Raw genomic sequence first — 22,589 nt, forward strand, 5'->3', positions numbered from 1 at the left:
TCCCACACTCAAGCTATTTAACACATTCATTATCTCACATACTTTATTTTATGTGTGTGGTAAAAACACTTCAGATCTACCCTCTTAGCGAATTTCGAGCATACAAGACAGTGTTTTTAACTATAGTCACGTTACTGCACATTAGATCTCCAGAACTTATTTGTCTTGTGTGTCTGAAATTTTGTGCCCTTTGACCAACATTCCCCCATGTCCCACATTCTCCAGCCCCTGGCGACTACCATTCTACTCTGCTTGTATGAGTTTGGCTGTTTTGAATTCCACCCATAAATGCCATCAGAGAGTATACTGTATATATTCCATATATAAAGCATTTAATATGGACATTTTACAGTTGATTTGAATGGCAAACTGCTTATAGTTTATTTGAAAGATATGAATAATGGCTCATAAAAATGTCACATTTGTCATTCCGTAATACAGAGATAGCTGAATGATTCATTGCATTGTAAATAATGTAAATGCACTATTTTAGTTGTAAGGTTTATCTAAGATAAATGGAAATATTTGCTCGAGAGAAACTAATTTATACAGAATAATACTACTACTAAGTTCTGAGAAAGTACTTGATATCTTCCATCATTATACAGATAATTCAAGAAGTTAAAATATGTGCATGTTCTCAAAGAGTAAGAAATTATGTAAACAAAATAGTCTCTCCCCTGGAATTATGTTCGTATTTAGTGTAACACATTATAAACCAATTGATGAGCAATGAGTTTGTGCCAGGAATATTGGAAATAACAGAGTTAAAAATTAAAAGAAATTCAGGCGTCACATTTTTTAAAAAATTTCGAACATTTTCCACTTCAGAATTTCTAGTACCACTGATTTTCTTTAGAAACATGGTACTCGAATGTCCTATAGTACTTCCCTTGCATGATTACCTGGATAAAATATTATGTTTGTATGCATTTCTGAGTGTGAAGAGCTGGTAACAGACTTTCATAACTAAAACCTACTAGTCTAGGAGGTTTATTTATTAGTCTGCTGAGTTAAAAAATAGCCATCCATATCTATACAAGAAGACCATAAAGGCTACCAAATGTATAATATGTACATCCTCAAAAGGAGAAGTTTTAATTAACATCTAAGTACCTTTATGTATCGTTTTCTATGTTCTTTAGACATCTACTAAATATATTTTATAGGATTATCATTAATACTACCAAATTGTTTGCTTATTTGTTATAGTAAAGGTAAAGTGAATTCATGTTTTAGTAAAAAAACTAATCTGATTTGAATTAGTTTTGATTAGTCTGATTTGAATGAGATTTGATTAGTTTAATTCAAATCAAATTAATTGTTTTGAATTATTTAATCAATAAACTTAATTCTAATATGAATATTGATGATATACAATTTGTTAGGAAACATGCAGACGTCTGTTTTCCTTGGTGGTTTGATGGGAACTGAGTTAATGCTCTGGCTATTGATTAACTGATGACAGTTGTAGCATCCAAACTATCCAGTTCTGTTTCCTCACCTGAGAATAAAAGTGTTGAGGTCAATAAAAGGAAGTCCCCCCCCCATTAAAGTTTTCCCCCGCCTTTTAAACAGTATGGTGATTTCAGCGCTGATCTAAAATGTCATGGTCATCACTGAAGGCAGTTTTACAAATGTCAGCATTACTTCTGTGTTCTGTTGCTCATTTGATCTCTTCTTAACAGGGTGAGCCTGGAGAAGCAGGGAACCCAGGGCCTCCTGGGGAAGCAGGCACAGGCGTAAGTGCTGTCTTATTGACCATAGAGGGTATTATGGTCCAGGAATTTCTTTCAGAGCATTTTATTTTTTTTTAATTTTTTTTGAGTGTGTGACAATTTTTATTTATTTATTTATTTATTTATTTAATTTCAGAGCATTTTAAACTTGCACTTAACTCCTAGCTGTGGTTCAGTTACTTGCTTTCCCTTTCCAACTCATTAGGAATAATGGAAAATACAGAGCCTTTTTGTTTAATAATTTTGCATATCATCTGCATATTTTGATTCACATAGAAATTGGAAAAAAATACATTTACATACATTAGAGCATTAAAACTATAAGCTATTTATCATGTACATTTTTTTGGTGGACTGACCACTAAAGAAACAAACTCTGCTACATCAAATAAATATTCGTAAATTTTAATTGTATTAGGATTGTATTATTCTAACTTAGATTGATTTAAACCTGGAGTAAATTTGACCCCCAGGAAATATTTAGCAATGTCTGGAGATGTTTTAAGTTGTCACACTTGGAGGAATGGTAGTTGCTGGCATCTAATTAATAGAGACCAGGGATGCTTTTAAACATCTTGTAATGCATAGGCGGCGACAGCCTCCCACAGCAAAGAATTGGCTGACCCCAGTTTGCTCAGGTTAAGAAACTCTGACTTAAAGCTTGTAAGATAATCATTCTTTTTTTATGTTGTGTAGGGTCCCAAAGGAGAAAGAGGAGAGAAAGGAGAAGCTGGTCCACCCGGTGCTGCTGGACCTCCTGGTGCTAAGGGACCACCAGGTGATGATGGCCCTAAGGGTAACCCGGTAAGTAAACTTGGTGTTCTGTAAAGAGGCATCTAAGTCAAAGCCACTTGGGAGCTTTTCATAGAAAGATGAGAAATCATGAGACTCTGGCCCATAGCTGGTGAAGCTGATTTTTCATCATTTCATACATTCATATGCATTCTCAATTAATTTCACTTTTTAAAAATTTTTTGGAGGAGAAAAGAAATAATCTCACCTAGTTTTACCATGACTTTTACCTCTTAAACTTCAGAATATCATGACTTTATAAAAAATATTTTTCGTTTGTTTCCTTTCCTTTAAAAACACATCGTTCTAGGGTCCTGTTGGTTTTCCTGGAGATCCTGGTCCCCCTGGGGAACCTGGCCCTGCAGTAAGTATTATGGAAAAATAAAGGAATTATTTTGGTGGGGATGTTCCCAGTGTCTCTAGTGTGATAATTAAAGAAAATTCTTAATTACCTAAGTGGACTCCCAAAAATAGAAAGAAAAAGAAAATACAATCACAACAACAATAAAATTCATATAGTTGGAAACTGTTAGACGTAAGTTCCATGATTATTCACTTCATCTGCATCAGTTTTCCAGACTTTGTTGGATTGTACAAACTAATTATGTGAGTAGCAACATTACTATTATTTCAGAATTACAGGATCATTGTTGTTATCTCAATCTCTTCTATAATGTAAATTCTATCCCAATTTTTGCCACGTCTGTTCATGGTGAAAGGATGCGGTGGCCTTGCATACTAATTACATCCTCTTCCTTTCCTTGTATTAAGAGCATCCTATATTTTAAATTTGATATGGTGGCAGTTTCACAAATCTTTATGGAAAGAGAGAGAAACACCACAATCCTTAAAAAAAAATTGAAAAAACATATTAATACTTCTGTTTGTCCAAGTGGTAATAATTTATCTCAAGGACTGAAATAGTATACTATACTTTTTTATTTTGATAAAAGTGAATAAGTAGTGAAAAATATCCGGGTTCATTTTCTACTGCCCACCATAGGGTCAAGATGGTGTTGGTGGTGACAAGGGTGAAGATGGAGATCCCGGTCAACCGGTAAGCAAGCTTACTGTTTTCATTTCATCTTCACATAGTCTCCAGACATTTTAAGGAAACAACAGTCGGCTTTTCAAAAGCATTGCTATGTGTGTACACATTTATTTCGAGACACTTATCAATTACGTTTGAATTCTAGTTCACGGTCAAACTTACATAGAGTATTTCTTACTTGATGTCATTTAAGAAATATAAGCAAAGCCTTTATAATGAAAAATGTAGTCATATCATACTAATGATTTTGTCATATTATATCAAATTCACTTATCTATCCATTTAGGTTAAATAAAAAGTTATTTTCAAAACACAAATAAGACTGAAATGAAGAATGCCAAGTTATCAGCCGATCATTGACATGAATTACTTCAATTAATAACCTAAGTGAACTCAGCATTGTATTGGACTATTTTTTTAAAATTTTGAAAAGGCACAGGAGGGGGCTTTCCACGTGTGGTTATTTAGGGAGGAGGTGAAGGAGGGCACTAACTAAAGTAGGAGCCAAAGACAAATGCATCCCAAACACACTTTCTCTCTAGTGCCGTCCCCACTGGGTGTCTGCAGACAGAGATATAGTCTTCTTCTGTGTGAATAAGACACGCTGGTCATATCCCAGCATGTTGCATACTCCTTGGCATAAAAATGCTAGTGTTGTACAGGAAGAAATTTAGAAGTAATAGTTTTATTGTTTCACAAGTGTGTGTGATATGAGTAGAATTATTAACCATATGATTCTATTAATTAGAGTGTCTATTGGATGCTTGCCAGATATAAATGAGTACCTTTTGAAAGTACGCAGTTTTACATAGAAGGAATTTGATTCACTTTCTTTCAGCTGTGAAGAAATTTTCCGTATGAATGTGCGAGCTCTAACTATAGATATCTAAAGGAAGTTTAGGTATCTGAAATAGGGCTGAGCTTTTCCAGGAAAGATAGATGTGGGGAAGTGAAGAAAGATAGTTGATTTCAGTTCAGACTTTGAAAAGCACTGTGGACCATAAAATATTACCCAATTTCTTAAAAGGTATTTTTCACATTTTATAGGGTCCTCCTGGTCCATCTGGTGAGGCTGGCCCACCAGGTCCTCCTGGAAAAAGAGTAAGTTTTGTAAATTCTTTATTTGAAACATCCATTCATTACCTACTGTGTGTATACATTTATTTAATATATGTAAGCTGCTGGCAGAACATTATAAGGATGCTGGAAAGTGTAAGTCATAGAGAATAATTTCTTAAATTTGTCGAAATATGTATTAGAATAAGGCATACTTTCACCATTTCTCTGTCGCAATGAAAATGAGAAAAAAACAACTCCTACTTATGGACTTTCTCACTTCTCTGTGCTGAGGTCTCCCCTCTGTATGAATGTTGTAGGCTGTTATAAAAGACTCTGATGGTACCCTGAACATCAACTCATGGGGCACTACAGGGGGATGTGATGCCGAAAATCCAGTGCTAGTTTAAAATGTTGTAAAAGCCTGAATACAGTATGAACAGAATGATCTCAGGAATCAGTATATAATGTTAGCTTGGTTTACATTGTTAAACTTGCCTGATTTGGAATCAATAGCAGGATTTTAACAAAGGGCTACAGAACAATATAAATAAATAGATTTTGTTCAAAATATTGGCTGCTGTAGAGCCTAGGCAATTTACTGTCTTTTCCTTACTCCTGTACTATTTTCATGATAAAAACAATCTCTGTTGACCTGCCTCTTGCGGCACTTACGGCAATATACAACGTTGTCCTGCTCCTCCTGTAATCTGTTTTCCAACCTATCCATGAACAAAATATGTAGCAAACTTGCAAATATATTTCTTAGGCTCATTTCCCCTTTAGTAATCCAAAGTGTAATATGATCTTTGAGATTTGTTGCCTATTTTTACTTATAGTCTGAATGCCTTTAAACTTTCCTGATGAAAGTTTTATTATTTCAGAACTTGAAGAAGAATAATTATACAGATGTCTTTGAGAATGGGTTGAAATCTTTCCTGAGAAGACATGAAATCTTTTTTTTTTCTTTCTCCTAGCCTCTAATGATGTTATTTAAAGTAATGGTTAACAAGGCAATGAAATCATACTACCTGGTCTTTAACCCAGCTCTACCGTTTGTTACTTGTACAACCTCGGGCAAGTTACTTATCCTCCATATTTCTCTGAGAGGCCTACTACTACCTAGGCTTTGGCAGAACATAATTTAACCCATATAATACAAAAATAATAATATATGTTCACATAATAGTGTGTTAGCTTTTAGTTATGAAATAAATTTTGTTCTCATAAACATTTAATAACTATCATCTTATAGGTGTAAATTATAATGCTTTGGTACAGAGAGAATTAAACCTTCCTTCAAAGTATGGTAGCTACTAGAAAGAGAAAGACTATATCAAAATTAATTTTGAATATTTTATTATATATATTGGTAGCTTCTTGGCTCATTCTATTATTCAAGGCAAACTGTCAGCAAGTGCTATCCAATTTAGTTTCATTTTAAAATATGTCAAACAAATTGTTTATTTACAATCTTTGATAAATTCAACTAAGTACCATTTGATATTTGGGGTGAATTCTCTTAATATGATGACAGAGTTATGGAACAAATTAGGTTTTTCAGCTATACAGTGAGGAATCATGTGAATTACTGATTTTGAAAACAAGTGAATGATTTTTAAATTTAAAAAAAGTAAATAAACAGAAACAATTTACTACAGAATATTAATGGGAATGTGAAAAAAACAGGACACTTATGTGTGAACCAGTATATCACATGCCCCTTTTGGAGTTGTTGTGACCCAAAAGTTTGAATAATATGTAACTCAATACAAACCTCTGGAAAGACCTCCATTCAATTCTAGAATTGAAAAAATGTCACAGAAAAGTCAGCACATATACAGAGACCTAGATTATACTCTATTCCACAACACTGAGACAGTGTTGTGTAGTGGAAAGCTCATGTGTTAACATTCTTACTGGTTCACACCTGAGTTGGACCTCTCCATTTACTACTTAAATGAGATATAACATAAGAACAGTAGTTAATCCCTGGTTCTTAATTACTTTCTCTTTATGATGAGAATAAGGTTGTATTTTTCATAGATTAGAAATAATTATAATAATAATATAAAATATGTAATAATATATTAATGGTATATTGACAGGAACATAGTATATGCTCAATAAATTTTAATTACTTGTTGCTTTAAGAACAGGAAGAATAACCAATTTATTTCAATCCAAAATTTAATATTACATGATGTTGGTAAATTGCAAGTAACTGGCAAATTTCTTCTTTAGATTTACCAGATAAAATTAGAGAATAGAAAAATCATATTACTCTCTTTCCTGTCAATATTTCTCACTAGAAAACCTGATACACTCTTGATTAAAAGGAGTAAACTATATTGAAAAAATAAAAATATGTTTAAATGCATCAACAAGATGAATAAAAATAAGGAATTATGATAATGTGCTAGCAAAGTTATAATTGAACTTACATGTAGATATATAGGTCAATGGTCTCAGTGAAAAGAGAGACCCAAGAATATATAGAAACCTCATTTGTGACAAATTAGACACTGCAGATCAATGGATAAAGGACAAACTATTGAGTAAATCGTACTTAGGGCAATTGAATATTTACCTGGAAAAAAATAAAATTGAACCTTACCTCTCTCCATTCACACACACACAAAATGGCAGTTGAGTGACAACCTTAAGTGTGAAAAGAAAACTTTGGAATATTTTCGCAAAAATTAATGGAGAATAAATTTATGAATTCTAGTCATAAATTCCGGTCTAATAAATGTGACTAGAATGGAAAAGAGTGATGTATCAAATATATTACAATTAAAAGTTTATCTAAAAATACAGAAAGGCATTGAAAAGAAAAGATCCAATTAGGAGAAAATATTTCCAACATATAGAAACTTTGCAGAGAAAAGTTTTCCAGAGTGTCTAAGTATATCCTACAAATTAAGAAGAAAAACTCAACCAACCAACAGAAGCAAGTAGCAAAGGGCATGAAAAGACATTTGACAGAAATGCTCCACAAACACATGAAAAGATGTGTCTAGAAGTCAGAGAAATATGTGTTAAAAATGGCATTAAGATACCACCTTACATTCATCAATTAGCAAAAATTGAAGTCTGACAAACCAAATTTTAGAAAGGATTTTTTTAAAAAAAAATCATGGGGATTATCATACACAGCTATTGTGAGTTACTTGGTACAATTACTTTAGGAGGATTATTCTAGGTTACCTGTAGAATTTAACATGAACTTTGCTACCATCTTATAATTTCATTCCTAGGTACATACCCTAAATGATATCTTACACATCTTTACCAAGAGACATGAGAGAATGTTCAGATCACTCTTGCTCCTAATAACAATATAGAAATGACAAATGCATTAAGATATGCTCATAAACTAAAATATTATGTGGCAATGAAAATGAATGTGTTGCAGATGCATGAATCAACATAAATAAATCTCAAACACCTGATGTTAAGAAGAAAATATATATAATGTTGAGCTGGAGAAGATGTATTATATGATTTCATTTCTATAATGTGCAAAAAACCCTATGAACATGTTATTTAGCATTCAAGCATAAGTCATAAGAATGATGAAGAAAATTAAGGCAACCATTCACCAAAATTTAGCATGGTAGTTATTTCTCTGGGAGAAACAGGGATGCAATAGTTGCAAGTGACATATAGGAAGTAATACATTTATAAGTTGGGAGACTAGAATATTAAAATACTTAACTGAGTCATTCCTTGTGTCACAGTTTTCTTTGATATTATTAGAAAGTTCTTTAGTGGAGTTCTCCTTTTTGATTTTTGATGGATTATTTAAAAATAAATCTCAGCAAAAATTTGAGGGATGTTCTGTCCTCTCATTTTAAGGAACAATTTATATAAATACGATGAGCTATTTTTAATCCACTCCAGTCACTTGGTAAACAAATTAGCAGACCTTGTATCCATGAATTATTAATGACAGGAGAACAGTGATGACTATGCATTCCTTTCAAAGCTATTTACATCCATTTTGATATAGCAGAAAAATCAACCTTAGGGTCAGGCCGACTAAAGAATATTATGCAGGTCTTCCTCTTTTAAAAAGTGCCATCATTAAATCTAACCTGAAAGCCATTAACACAATGTGTTAAATTGTATCCTATATTAGGTTTGGATAAACTGGCAGGCTTAATTGGCTTTATCTATTTTACACAATAATCTATTTGATTCACCAGAATAAAAACTATTTTTAATGGTAATGAAAGATTATTCTAGTTTCAACAGTCTTATTATTAAAACTGTAATTTGTTCTGATTTAACATTAGCAATTATTGCTTGCACCCTTTTAAATTACAATCAAACAAACTAGTTCATTTAGTCAAGAGCTCTACCCTAACCTAAGAAAATAGGTGGCTTAGCTGAAAAAATAGAAATACAAATTATTTACATAGGTCTTTCTTAGCCTATGAACTGAGATGCTGCATAGCTTAATATCAGCACGTAAGTAGTCCTGAATGCTGTCACATTAGAATCAAACAGACGTGATTTCAAATCCTTGCTTTGCCACCTAGAAATATAACTTGAGGTAAGTTAATTTCTTTGAGTCTCAGTTTACTAACATGTAAAGTGGACATAATAACTAATTTTCAATGCTGGAATGAGGGCTAAATTAGATTAATAAAGTGTATATTCAAAGCACCAAGTCTAATTTCTGGACGTATCAGTTATGCAAACAGTAGATACTATTACTAAGGCGTTAAATACAGGTTTCAAATAATGGCATGATTTATAAAGGAAATAAACATCATAAATAAAATATCAGACAAAAGGAAGATTAAGATATTTTCTTCTAATTTCCAAGTTGTATAAATTGAAAGGAAAGTTTATTAGCAATAGATTTATAGTAAGTTCATAGTAAACTTAGTTTTGTTTGTTGTTAAATTTTGCTTTGCCAATAGAGTTATACAGTGATCACTACTGAACTAACTGGCTGAAACATACAACAGTCTATAAAATATTAATGAATGACATTTTCAAAGTACGGTATACTGTGATTCTGTTGAAATTGGTACATATTTGTACTATTTATTCCTTGGTGCAAATTCATGTAAAATCATGTAACATATATTGTAAAGGAATTTCCTGCGAGAACTATTGCCGAAAAAGGAGCATCTGAATTCTTGATGACTGCATATATTTTTTGAGAAAATGGATTTGCCAAACAACAGGGATTAAACTGAGTTAATTGAGAAGGAAGTCTTTGGGAACTTGAATGTACTGAACACATATGAGGTCACTGTATATATACCGTGTGAACACAAGGCACCTGAGCCTGGAGGCGTATGGTTCAGAGTGAATTTTGTGAATTAAAATTGATGGGGAGAATTCTGTCTCCACCAGCCTTTGCATCCAGCCAGCAGGCAGCCATGTCTCTGATGCAGTACTCAATTTAATATCACTTTTGAGGAAACCAAAAGAACATGTTCCTATGCAATAATTATAATATTCGCTCAGCACCCTTATGATTTGATTGAATATAGAATTGCCTTAGCATCTCTTTCTCAGTTCATCTAGAACGTGTAATCTTAAGTAAGATTTCTATGCATTTTTTGGAAATTAACATTTGTCCTATTCTTAGTTTCTCCACATTGGAGGCAACAGAAAAGCAGACCAATAACAATTTTGCTATAACATCTCGTAGCAGAAATTGCAATGACTGGACATGTGTTCAAAAGTATTATTACTTTTTTCCATGAGTGAATCTTAGAAATAAATGATAATATACCTTCCTAATAGAATATTGATCAGAATGTTGCAAGTGGCAGTGATAGTGAGAAACAACATTCTAGCAGATATTGAACAAGTAGGAAAATTAAGTTGTCATTTCTAGTACATGTACATTCTGTCATGCATTTGTAATATTTGAGAATAAAAATGTATATTTCCCCAAGGCACTGGAATGTCGTACAGTTTGTGTTAATAAGCCATGGAATTTTAATTCTCAAGTTATCATTATAGCTGTTTGAAACCAACAGCTTGTTCCATGCCCTTTTATTGAAAAAATTTCTAGAGCTAACTAAAATAATTTAAACATTATCACCTGAAAAAGGCACATATTAAATGGAATTTTAAGGAATCCAGTTCATGTTGCCAAAGGAAAGTTCATTGTAAAAAATTAAGGCAATAACTGCTATTATTAATTGATACAAATATGGAGGAAGCTTTAACTTATCGTATATACATATATATACATCCGTATATACCGTATATGTATACATACATACTTTCCATCCCTATGCCTTCATGCATGCATGTAAATGGTCAGAAGGTAAAGTGTTGGCAGGAAACATCCCTCCCACGTCTACCCACTCTGTAAGATTCAGGTCAGAGATTAGGTTCTTAGGCAAGCCTTCTCTACTACCAAACGTGATTGATGTATGTATTTTGTGCACTTCATCTTTGTATATTTTTACGTACTGTATTTGTTAATTTTGATGTCTGTCCTCCTAACTGAACTTTGTGAACTCCCTAGGGTTTCGCTTTTATTTATTTAATTTTTTGTATTCTCCATGCACAGCACATTTCTGGCACATAAGAAAGGCCTAATTATTTGCAACACGAATGAAAGAATGGATAACTTATAGAATAATATTGTAAAATATGAATAGTGGAGAGAGGATTATATTGAATATTTTATATGAAGTATATTTCTCATGGCAAGGAAAAATCCCATGTGACAGTGACTATTGGTGGAGGATTAACTGGGGCCTGTTTTATTGTGCCAAGTTTTATAAAGCATTTTTCAATCACAGCACTTATTTCTTCATGAAAGTACGGCAAATAGTTCACTAGATTAATTCCTTGCCCCTCTCTTTATGCAGCCATATGAGGAATAAATGACTAAGATAAGAATTTGTCCATAGGCATTATTACTTTTATTTAAAGGAAGGTTCCTATTCTTCTAGAATCCTAGTTTTACATCCTAGTTTTTCTTAAAAAACAAAAATCTGTTCTATCTGGAAAAAAGTTAAAGGAATACATGAAAATGGGAAAAATGAGATAAAGAACAGAGCAAAGCCATTTAATATGGATTTCCACCATGACAGACATCAGGCATTCAAAAACAGATGAATCCTTTTGGGATGGAGAAACCCTGTGTTTGAATTACCATTTTGTGGCTGTGTTGTCATTTACTTGTGTTTAAATTCTCTAGGCTTTTCAAACTTGGATTTTCTTTTCTCCCATGCAGTAAAAGCAATATTTTTCTTATGTTGTTATACATTTGATGGCATGCTTTTTTTTTAAACCAGATATTTTTAAATCTTCTGTACTATAAATTTCAGCTGTGTAGATGCAGTCTTTTGAGATAAGACTCCATACTTTTGTGTCACTGGTTTAAGGAAAAACTTTCATAGAATAAGGAAAAGCCCATTATTCAGTTGAATTTTATAATTTCTATTCCCAAAATCCTAGTCATTATGGTTGTTTTAGGTTGCATAGATTGATATTTTAAACATAGCACTGAAATAATTTATGACTCAACATTTTAACACTAGGAATATTGGAAGCTCTATGCTTCAGTACAGAAATTCTCTTGAATAAATAGTATGAAATTAAAAAGATGTACTTAAGTTTAAAAGCATATATTATTGTTAACACATTGCTGCCACCTCAAGAGACTGCAAATAGAATTTATACACCTATTTTTGGGTTGAGGCTCAAAGAATCCATTATAATATATGAAGTTACAGTGATGATATTGAGGAAATAATTACCAATGATGTATTCACTGACTCTCTCAGAGAGAAAATGAGTTGACTGAACTCTGAGTTTGATGAAGTGTTTGATACACATTTTAAATGTGAATTTAAAAGACTGTGTGAAAGACTAACCTGTATCCACCATTAGAATATTAATATGGCATCTGAAAGGAAGAAAGTCATCCTCCTGCCTCATCTTATTCTCACCGATTAATACCGCCTCAACTACTCTCCCCAACCTCCAGCCTCAATCTCAGTTGATGATTTTGGACACAATTCATTGCAAAAATTAAAGTAAACAAATGGAAAACAAAAGTATAGGGAAAAATGAAATGCGATTTCTTAGAGACCATTAGGTTTCTTTTTTAAACTTTTTGTACTTAGGTCCGAACTTGTGCAGAAAATTTCAGCATCAGATTGAATCTTAATGCTTTTTAAGTAATAATAAAAATTCATTCATGAGTGAAAATAAAATAGTTTATAATAAAATTATAAAATTTATATGTCTTAGGAGGAATTGATTATGAATATATATTGTGTAGCTCTGTAGGCAAAAAGCACTTATTGTAGTGGGCTATCAAGCCAAGGGCCTGTTTGTGCTGATTTGAAAGTCTTCTATGAAATGCCTTAAATGAAAATATCAAGGACCCAGTATAATTAAAAGGAACAAAATTTAGATATAATGAGGATTATTATATCGTATTTGTAGCTTGAAAAGTTGATGCTTTTTTTGATACCTTGAAATTATATGTTATATAACAAAATTGATTCTTTTCTACATCATTTTGTTACAAGGTTAACAAATGTCAAATTTTATACTTCACAGATGACTATGTAAATGTAAGAAGGAAATCTGAATATTAACATCTGATTATATATTACAGGATCATATCATAAAATATACTTTTAGCCAACTTTAAATTTTCCAGTTAAAACAAGTCGTTTCAAACATGGCATTTATATTTTTCAGGTATTGTAAATAGCATGTATGGGAAAAGTAATTTGTTCACATGGTATCTACGGATGTATTTTGAGAGTCTATTCTGTTTAACCTGACTCTTACATTGCCAACATGGTGAAAGTATAGGTAAAATACCTTAATGTGTAATAGTAATATCCAGTAATTTTAGTTAACGATAATAACAATAGCTAATATTTGCACAGTGTTTTTTATGTCCTCGGTACTGTTATACACCATTTACATGTATCAACTCATTGAATTCTCTGACCACTGTGGGAGATAGCTACTGTTATTATCCACATTTTGCAGAGAAGTCAACTGAAGCACTGACACAGTGTGAAACTTGTCAAATATCGCAAAGCTAGTTAGTGGCAAAACAAGGATTTGAAGCCAGGCAATCTGAGTCCAGGCTTTATGGTCGTAAGCACCAGATTCCGTGCCTGTATTTGATACTGCTACACTGGAAAGTTCACAAAATACTTTAACATATGTTATGTCATTTAACAACAGTTCTATAGCAAGAGAATTCTTATTGATAACAATTTATGGATGAAAGAAGTGAAGTTCAGAAATACTAATAATTTTTTAAAAGTCACACAGCTAATTAAAAAATAGAGAGAATTAGGTAAACAGATGCCTTGCAAAGATAAAAGACTGTATATATATATATACACACACACACGCACAAACAAAGAGCAATATTATGAATAGCTTTAAGTATATATAATAATTAGCATTTCTCCATGGCAATCCATGCAGCTGTACAATAGTCATGGAAACATCAGAATATTCTTTTAAGCTTTTGGATGACATATGGAGTGTGAAGATTTTTTTCTACTTTGTTCTAATACTAGGTTTTAAAAGTTATACTATTTTCCATGCCATTTATTTATGTGAATTACATAGTTCCAGAAAATGAAAATACGATATCTGTTGACTATCAAGATTTTAAATGTTGTGCTATTCTAGTTTGAAAATGGTCCTGTAAGAATGTATAACATGTGGATGTTCTAAGATTAAGGAAAGAGTCGGTCTTAAAACACAGAACGATGGAAGTGAAATCTGATACATTGGGTTAATTCCTTATTATACAACATAAAAAATAATATCTGACTATTAATACTCTGACTAAACCATCAGCATTCTTTTAAAAACTTTATCTTTACTGTTTCCTTACATTGATATGATTTGATTATCTTTATTTTACTCAATCTGTGCTTTATTTCTTTTGAATATCCTAACTGAAAGTTTGTACATAAAAAGGGTTTTGATTTTTCTCATTGTATTTTGAACTAAATAGCTATAGAAAGCCACAATTTGTAGACTCTATTACAAATTAAACTGGAATGTGTGTAAATAAGTCCTCAGTTGCATTACTTTTATGTGTGATACATATTCTAAATGCAGTTTTATATTTCTAGGGTCCTCCTGGAGCTGCAGGGGCAGAGGGAAGACAAGGAGAAAAAGGTGCTAAGGTAAAATATATCTTAGAGGTCTTATGATTGAAAAGCTCATACATAGATTAAACAACATCTTTTTCAGTCCTTTTAATAAAATCATAAGATGCCTTTCCTCGTTATTAACGTGTTCACATATTTTATTTTCTAACAGGGAGAAGCAGGTGCAGAAGGTCCCGCCGGAAAAACGGGCCCAGTTGGCCCTCAGGGACCTGCTGGAAAGCCTGGTCCAGAGGGTCTTCGAGGCATCCCTGGCCCTGTGGTGAGCATCTGTGCTAAAAGATGCCGTCTTAAAATGATGTTTCATTTCTAAAAAAATGATGAGTGGAAATGTTTCTGTCAGCACTATTCCAGAAATTATGGTTTGAGTGTTTTATGGGAATTCAGTAAATATTATGTAATAATTAAAGTTAGATAATCTTAAAATATTTAAGAATGTCATTTGTTTAATAAGTTCTTGGTGAAAATCTAACTTATATAGGCAGAATAGAAAACCAAACCCTAAGATCGCAAAGATGTAAAATTTTGCTACATTCATCCATCCATAAATCCATGTGTGTGTATGTGTGTGCATGTAGACATATAAACACAAAGTAAAAAGCCTCAAAATTGCTTACAGTATTTGTAGATGGAATTCATAGGTGATGCTTGCTTGCTTTCCTTTTGTATTTTGAAAATTAAAATAAAAAAAGAAATATGTATGTTTTTCTCAATTTAAAAAAAAAATCAATCCTGTCTATTTTCCATAGGGAGAGCAAGGTCTCCCTGGAGCCGCGGGCCAAGACGGGCCGCCTGGTCCCATGGTGAGTAGCATCTTTTCTGTTGCTTAGAAAGAGAGAATTCCTGAAACGAAATTGTTTATAAGCTAGAACTTCTCAGATTTTGTCTTATAAATTGATTTCCATTTTGTACAATATTCAAGGAAGTTTATTACTCAGACCTACAAAGAGGAAAATAATCCTAATTGATTATTTGGAAAGTACGCTTCTTGATCAGAAGATCTTTCCTTTCTTATGTGGTCTGGATGAAAAAAATATTTCCACTCTGAATAAAATGCCTCTAATGGCCCAGCCAGTTCTTTTCCAAATGTGTGGACAGTTCCCCCAAATGCACGCAATTACGCTTAGTTTCCTGGCACTTCATTTAAAAGAATCACGTTGGCACAGGCACACAGTGATTCCTCCACCAAATAAATTGTTCTCTTCCTGAGTCATACAGGCTGAAAGATAAAATATTAACCCCCGTTAGTAGCGAGGGAAGGTATAATTATTAAAACACTCAAGCTTGGTTACTATCGTAAACTCTATGCGCAAACAACATTCGTGAGAAATAAACAAAGCATTTAGTGGACCAGCATACTGTTCATAGATGTTTATTATAGGAGCCAATGCTAGCCTCACTACAAAATTTGGGCAGAAAATGAGAATCCAAGTCTTACCTTTAAAATCATTGCTTAATAGGTGACAAATTCTATTTTATGGTAGAAATATTTGAACTTCATTGTCCAAAAATAGTTATGTATAAAGAGATTAATCAAAATAGCAAACAGTACACACAGCACTGTGCAAGTGGGTTGCATATTGGTTTAAAGAGTCACTTTCCTCCATATAGCAATTTAAATTTGATAAAAATGCCTCTTATCATGAATATATTTACTACGTCAGAGATATAGACATACTCAGAAAGACTGCAAAACTGGGGTTCACCATCTTGAATATTCAGGAGGAATTTGGGCCATTCATTTTAGTAAAAATACCACAAACATTTTCTCTAATGTACCAAATATTTCCTAAGTGTTACGGAGATTATTGTTCTAACTTTCGCTGAAAAGATCACTTGTTTTAGTAACTGGATGAAAATTACCAAATTTTGAGGGACTTCAAGCAGGAGATTATCAAATCTGCTCATGACCCCATCTGTATAGGAACGGGGGCCTGGCTGAAGCAGGATCAGCTCCACGTCTGCACCACTATTTAGGAAATATTCTTTTTAGATATAGTAAACTGCTAACCACACAGAGTCAGAGCCTGGAAAAAAAAAAATACCTCGACTTAATGTCACCCTAAAATTTGCCAGAGATTTTTTTCTTGTTATTTCAGATTTTCCAATAAGTGTTCTGACCTTTCTCCAGATGAAATTAAAAATATCATGCTGGAGATTTCCTTCAGCTAATATTAAAAATAAAACCATCAGACGTACCACCTGAGTCCAGCTTGCAAAAGTTTACCTTTCTGACTCTTAGGTAAATGTGAGTTTACAAAGCGAGGGGCTGAATAACTCAAACCCTTTTAGACGCAGAGTGAGATGAAAAGCATCAGAATTGAGCAGCACGGGTGCCGTTTTTTTCTCCGGCTGCTTGTTTTATCAGAGAGTACTTAGAATGTGAAAATATTGTAGTTTTTTCCTAGGATCAAATCGTCTGACTGTGATATCTACTTTTAACGAAACTGCTCCTTGGTCCTCACGAGGTGAGGACGTTAGAGAAATCATCTTCAGGATGCCTTTTATGGCAATTTAATGAGCTTTTCAACTCAACTGAGAAAGATTTATTTTAGTAGGCAATTTTTGACCAGAGTGAGAAGTAGCATATCATGGTTATTGGTTAAGATCATCAACTCTTGAGCCAAGCTCCCTGGTTTCAAAAACAAGCAGTACCACATACTTGCTGTATGACTTTAAGAAAGTTATTCAATTTTTTTTTAAGCTTTAGGTTTCTCATCTTTAAAATGAGAACATTAATAGCATCTATCTCACAAGATGTAATGATGTTTAAATGAATTAAATAGGGATATTAATATCTTCTACTTGATGAAATTCTTATGTTAATTAAATGAGTTATTTGTAAAAACACTTAGACCATTATTTGGCACTAGTAATACCAAATAAAAAATTATTAAATGAATGAAATAATGATAAATGTTTTGAAAAATAAACAATTTCATATTCTTAGCAAAAAGTAACTAAATTTGACCTCATTCATGCATATGTATTATCAATAAACTTGTTTGTAAGTCATTGACTGTTAAATCAAAGGCAAGAGACCAACAAATACAAGTAAGCTTTTTACAGCAGACTATAAGGTGATATGTACTGTAGCAGAATCAAGTAGAGATGCTAGATATACTCAGAGCAGGGCTGTTAAAATGTCATTTTCTCGTCTCCCCTGGGGACCCTTGCCTCATAAGTATGATTATCAAAGAAGAAAAAGAAAGGCTTAAGTATAGATAAAATGTGAGAGATGAAAATAGAAGTTTCAAAACTCAAGCAAGTTTGCCTTGGTCTCTGAAATCAATCTATGTGAAATTCATCTGAGTATTTCTCCATAATGTGTTTTTCCTGGTAATAATTATAAATATATTCACACCCATGTCCAAGTCTACATAGACTTCAGAAGCATGTTTATCACTAGAGTTCTGCAACTATCTATTGGGCCTCTTTTCCCTTTCCAGAAGCTGTCTGTAACTTCCTGCTGTAGCATTCCACTGGTCAGACAAAACTGCTATGACATCCCCTTTTTCCTCAACTTTTAAACACGATTTAGCTTTTCGATAATACAATTTACTCTGCTTTCATCATTCCAGATTGGCAGCTACCTAGTTAGACAGTTGAACTCTAGCTAACAGAGCGTCAATTACCTATATAGGTAACAGTTTAATAGTTTTATATTAACCTTTGGAGTGGAAATTCTTTGTGATAGAGTGAAACAAACATCTTTTAATACTCTTAAAGTGGTATTTGTTGGTCTCTGCTCACTCTATGTAATCAACTCATAAAATGTTAGATATGGTATAATTTTGTACTTTATATTTTAAAAATTAGATAATTCTCATAGTAAAAATTAGTTTAAACTTCTATATATGCATGAATTTTATATATATATAGATAGATATATTCAGAATCTCCATATGGAACTAAGGATAGCTAAATAATACATTTGAGAGCTAAAAGAAAGCTAAGGACAATGATGAGATTATATAAAGAATTTTATTTGAATTTTTCTTAAGTTGAGATGCTGATTTTTTGAGTAACTAGTTAACAAAATTTAAATGAGAATAAAATTGAGTATTTTAAAGAGAACATTAATGGCAGTTACATTCTCTCCTGTGCTGCATAGTCAAACTTAGCATGATGTAATAATTTTAAGCTAATTTTTATTTTATTTTTTAAAGGCAGGACGACCATCTGTTTTAGTTTTAGGCTTTTATTTTGTTTCATATTCGTTCATTTTAATAACCTACTTGTTCCAGTGTAGCTGAAAAATCGTTCAATATCTATCTTTGGTCAAGTTTACCTTAGCATTATCATAAATTCCTTCTTTTCACGTATCTATAAATAAAATATCTGATACCATTATTTTGAATATCATAAATGCCTGAATAAATGGTAGGATGAGTTAGTTTGAATTTTTTTTTAATGCGACATTTAAACTATCTGTAAACAAGGTTGAGATGCGTAGCATTCCATAATGACTAAGCAGCTTTAAACAACGCATTTTCTTTTCACCAAATTCAATGTTATTTCACAATATTACATTGTAAATAAAGTGGAGGACCCGCAGTTTCTTTAAACATCAATGCACTAGAGTTTTGAAATGCATAACAAAGCAAATCTTCTGTAAAGCATGCTGCTGCAGGGGAGAATGTTTGTGTATTCTAGACACTTGACAGTGTACCATTCCTGTTTTCCTGTTCACTTTATTACTTATGAATTATGTATTTCCCTAGGGTTTTTCAATTTACAATATTCTAAAGAGGAAATAGAAAATATGTATACTTGGAATAACTTTTATATGCAGAGTTGATATTTTTGATATGTTCCAGGTTCAGAGGGTTATTTGTACCTGCTATCAATATCATAACTTTACCAATTGCTGTTTCCAACTGATGAAAATGATAAGAAACTGATTTTGCTTGGCAAATTCCTCCTTAGATATAGTTATAATTTCATAAGAGATTATTAGCTTAGAGGAATTAATACTCATTTCCTCTAACTCCTTCATGAATAATATTTATAGAAACAATTTACAATGCATTATAAACATAAATAATGTCCAGAACATTTCTCATTAAGCCTGAGCAATTGAAATTCCTAGTATTTCTTCTTTTTTTGTCATTTTAGCCAGTGCTATTATAGTATGACAAGAAAGCTGATCAATAGCCATATGTGGCATATCAAAAAAGAATGATAATGATTAACATTTATATTATACTTCACTGATGCACAGCACTATTGTTGGCCTGGTTTTTCTTTCATTCTCACAATACAATGCCACACTTATTATTAGAATACTTTTATAAATAAAGCTCACAGATAATAAGTAGTAGAGCCAAGATCGTCCAACTAATGAGTGGTATACTTGAGACTTTGAATGAAGTATGATTGGAATGTTGATGCCCGGCGAGCAGCATCCTATCAGGTCTCTCACTCACTCACAGCAGCATTTCTGCAAAGTGTATCACATGCCTGAAGGAGTTTGAATGTGAAATGAGAAGTGAAGAAAGAAAACAATCTGGCCTAATCTTTAAAGTTTCATATTTTCAATCTAAAGAATATATTTACTTTTACCTGACACATATCAATTTTAACCAATATTCTTAAATGGTTTCTGCTACTGATAGAAATATTTGGTTCCTTCATACAATTACATTTGTATTAGACTATTTTTTCAAGCTTTTTTACGTCACCTTGTTCTAACATATAGTCCTTAGCATCTGTCCTGATGGTGACATGACCTTGAGAAAATATTTGATTGTTTCCATTATTCATTTATATTATTCCTTTAAAAATATGCTATTGGGCAATATTATTTTCCTAGATGATAATTTTCCAGGCATTTCTGATAAGATCAGAAAAAAGTAGATGTAAAATATATTCCCTTACTTTTATTTTTTATTTATTTATTTATTTTTTGAGGAAGATTAGCCCTGAGCTAACAACTGCTGCCAATCCTCCTCTTTTTGCTGAGGAAGACTAGCCCTGAGCTAACATCCATGCCCATCTTCCTCTACTTTATATGTGGGACGCCTACCACAGCATGGCTTGCCAAGTGGTTCCATGTCCGCAGCTGAGATCCAGGCTGACGAACCCCAGGCCACCGAAGCAGAACGTGCGCACTTAACCTCTGCACCACCGGGCTGACCCCGCCCTTAATTTTAAAATTTACTAAATTAGTAGTACTGGATAGGTAATGTTTTTATTTTAACATCAGTGAGATCCTTTACGCTGTTCTGATTTACATATTGATGTAACTGGATTTAGGACCTAATGCCACAAAGCTTTGTTTCTCAAACCTTAAAGAATATCAAACCTATGAAACAGATTGCTGGTCTCCAACTCCAGAATTTCTTTCAGATTCAGTTGATCTGGAAAAGACCTAAGATTTTGCTTTTCTAATAAGTTCACAGATGATGCTTATGCTGTTGGTCCGAGGACCACACTTTGAGATCCCCTATGAGAGGGTATTAAACTAAATGAAAGTCCAGTGTTCTAACCCAGCCTTAGAATATGCTTGAAAGTGAATTTGGTAATTTCTTTGTAGTCTCCTTTTTGTTTGCAAAGATTTAACAAGATGGCATGATTGTTTATTTTTATACAAAAGAGAATCTAAATGGAATTAACACAAATTTACCTCTGAAGATTAATAATTTTCTCCTCATTAAAAGAATATTATTAGGTGCATTCACATTTAAAATTGCAATACTTTCTATGAAAATCTATCTGTCTGATCTATTCTTAATAGAATGATGTACGGAAATTGTCCACTTTGATATGAATACTTACAGAATTTCAAATTTGTTCATGAATTAAAACAAATATAAATATATTTAATAATAACCCCAAATACTATTAGTACAAATTTGTGCTAACACTATTCTTACATTCCCCTGATCTTTAGGATTTCAGTTTGAAGAGTAGACTTGAGAAACTCAGGAATGGAAAGAACCCCATCTCCTCAATTTCACAGTAGCCCCGTGAAGTAGGAATTATAATCTGTGGTTTACAGATGCGAAAGCTGAAGTTCTCTTTGGTTAGCTAATTTAAATTGCTAATAAGAGAAGCTGGCTTCTATCCCAAGTCTATGCTATTTTGAACCCCGTGCTTTTCACATTACATCATGCTGCTTGGATCAAATCCATGGTTCTTCATAATTTAAATTCACAAAGATGATGGATTGAGACTTAATGTGCTCTTTCACACTGAAGACTCAGAGAGTCCAGCTAGAGAGGAAAAAAATTACTCATGGTAACCTTTAGAAGATACAATAGTGAAGACTCATGCTATAGCCTGGTAAAAGTTAAAGCAGTTTGCTTTCTAAATACCGCGTTAAAATCATTATTGAAATGATAATTCAAACCATCTAAGTAATTCAAACTCGTAGAGAAACCGTATGAATATTTTGCCTTTGTTTGGTGCCTTACTTGTTGCAGGCAGTAGGGAGCTACATTTTGCAGCATTATCTGCTCTCTGATTCCATCAATCACATACTTACAAACCATCTTTTAGTGTCAGTTACAACTTCTTATGACAGAATCTGTTGCCTGCATAGTTTCACTTGTTGTAATTGCAGAACAAGGATCTTATATTTTGTGTTGCCTTTGATTTGAAGTACGCTGACTCTTATGTAAAAGAAGTTTGTTAAAAAGTCATCAATACAAATATTTCCATGGGTGGGGGTCAGGACTAACAGTTGCTAAAGTCACACTGTGATTTTCATAAGAATATAATTTAGCATAGACAGATAAATGCCTTATCCTTGGTCCATAAAAAGGGTTGTTATTAAAATAGAGATAAGATTAT

At 32.7% G+C, this 22,589-nt stretch overlaps 1 protein-coding gene across 6 annotated transcripts in view; it reads left to right on the top strand.

Annotated features, from left to right (window-relative positions):
- The window catches only part of COL11A1 (collagen type XI alpha 1 chain), a 197,539-nt gene that overhangs the window by 160,132 nt on the left and 14,818 nt on the right, over positions 1–22,589 (top strand). For all 6 annotated transcript variants that reach the window (XM_070608147.1, XM_070608150.1, XM_070608146.1 and 3 more), the window contains 8 exons: positions 1,689–1,742; positions 2,436–2,543; positions 2,842–2,895; positions 3,535–3,588; positions 4,630–4,683; positions 14,757–14,810; positions 14,947–15,054; positions 15,542–15,595. In XM_070608147.1, the coding sequence (XP_070464248.1) occupies positions 1,689–1,742; positions 2,436–2,543; positions 2,842–2,895; positions 3,535–3,588; positions 4,630–4,683; positions 14,757–14,810; positions 14,947–15,054; positions 15,542–15,595 (540 nt within the window). The remainder of the gene's footprint in view (positions 1–1,688; positions 1,743–2,435; positions 2,544–2,841; positions 2,896–3,534; positions 3,589–4,629; positions 4,684–14,756; positions 14,811–14,946; positions 15,055–15,541; positions 15,596–22,589) is intronic.

The sequence above is a fragment of the Equus przewalskii genome, unplaced genomic scaffold, assembly GCF_037783145.1.
Source record: "Equus przewalskii isolate Varuska unplaced genomic scaffold, EquPr2 ChrUn-13, whole genome shotgun sequence".
Lineage (NCBI taxonomy): Eukaryota > Metazoa > Chordata > Mammalia > Perissodactyla > Equidae > Equus > Equus przewalskii.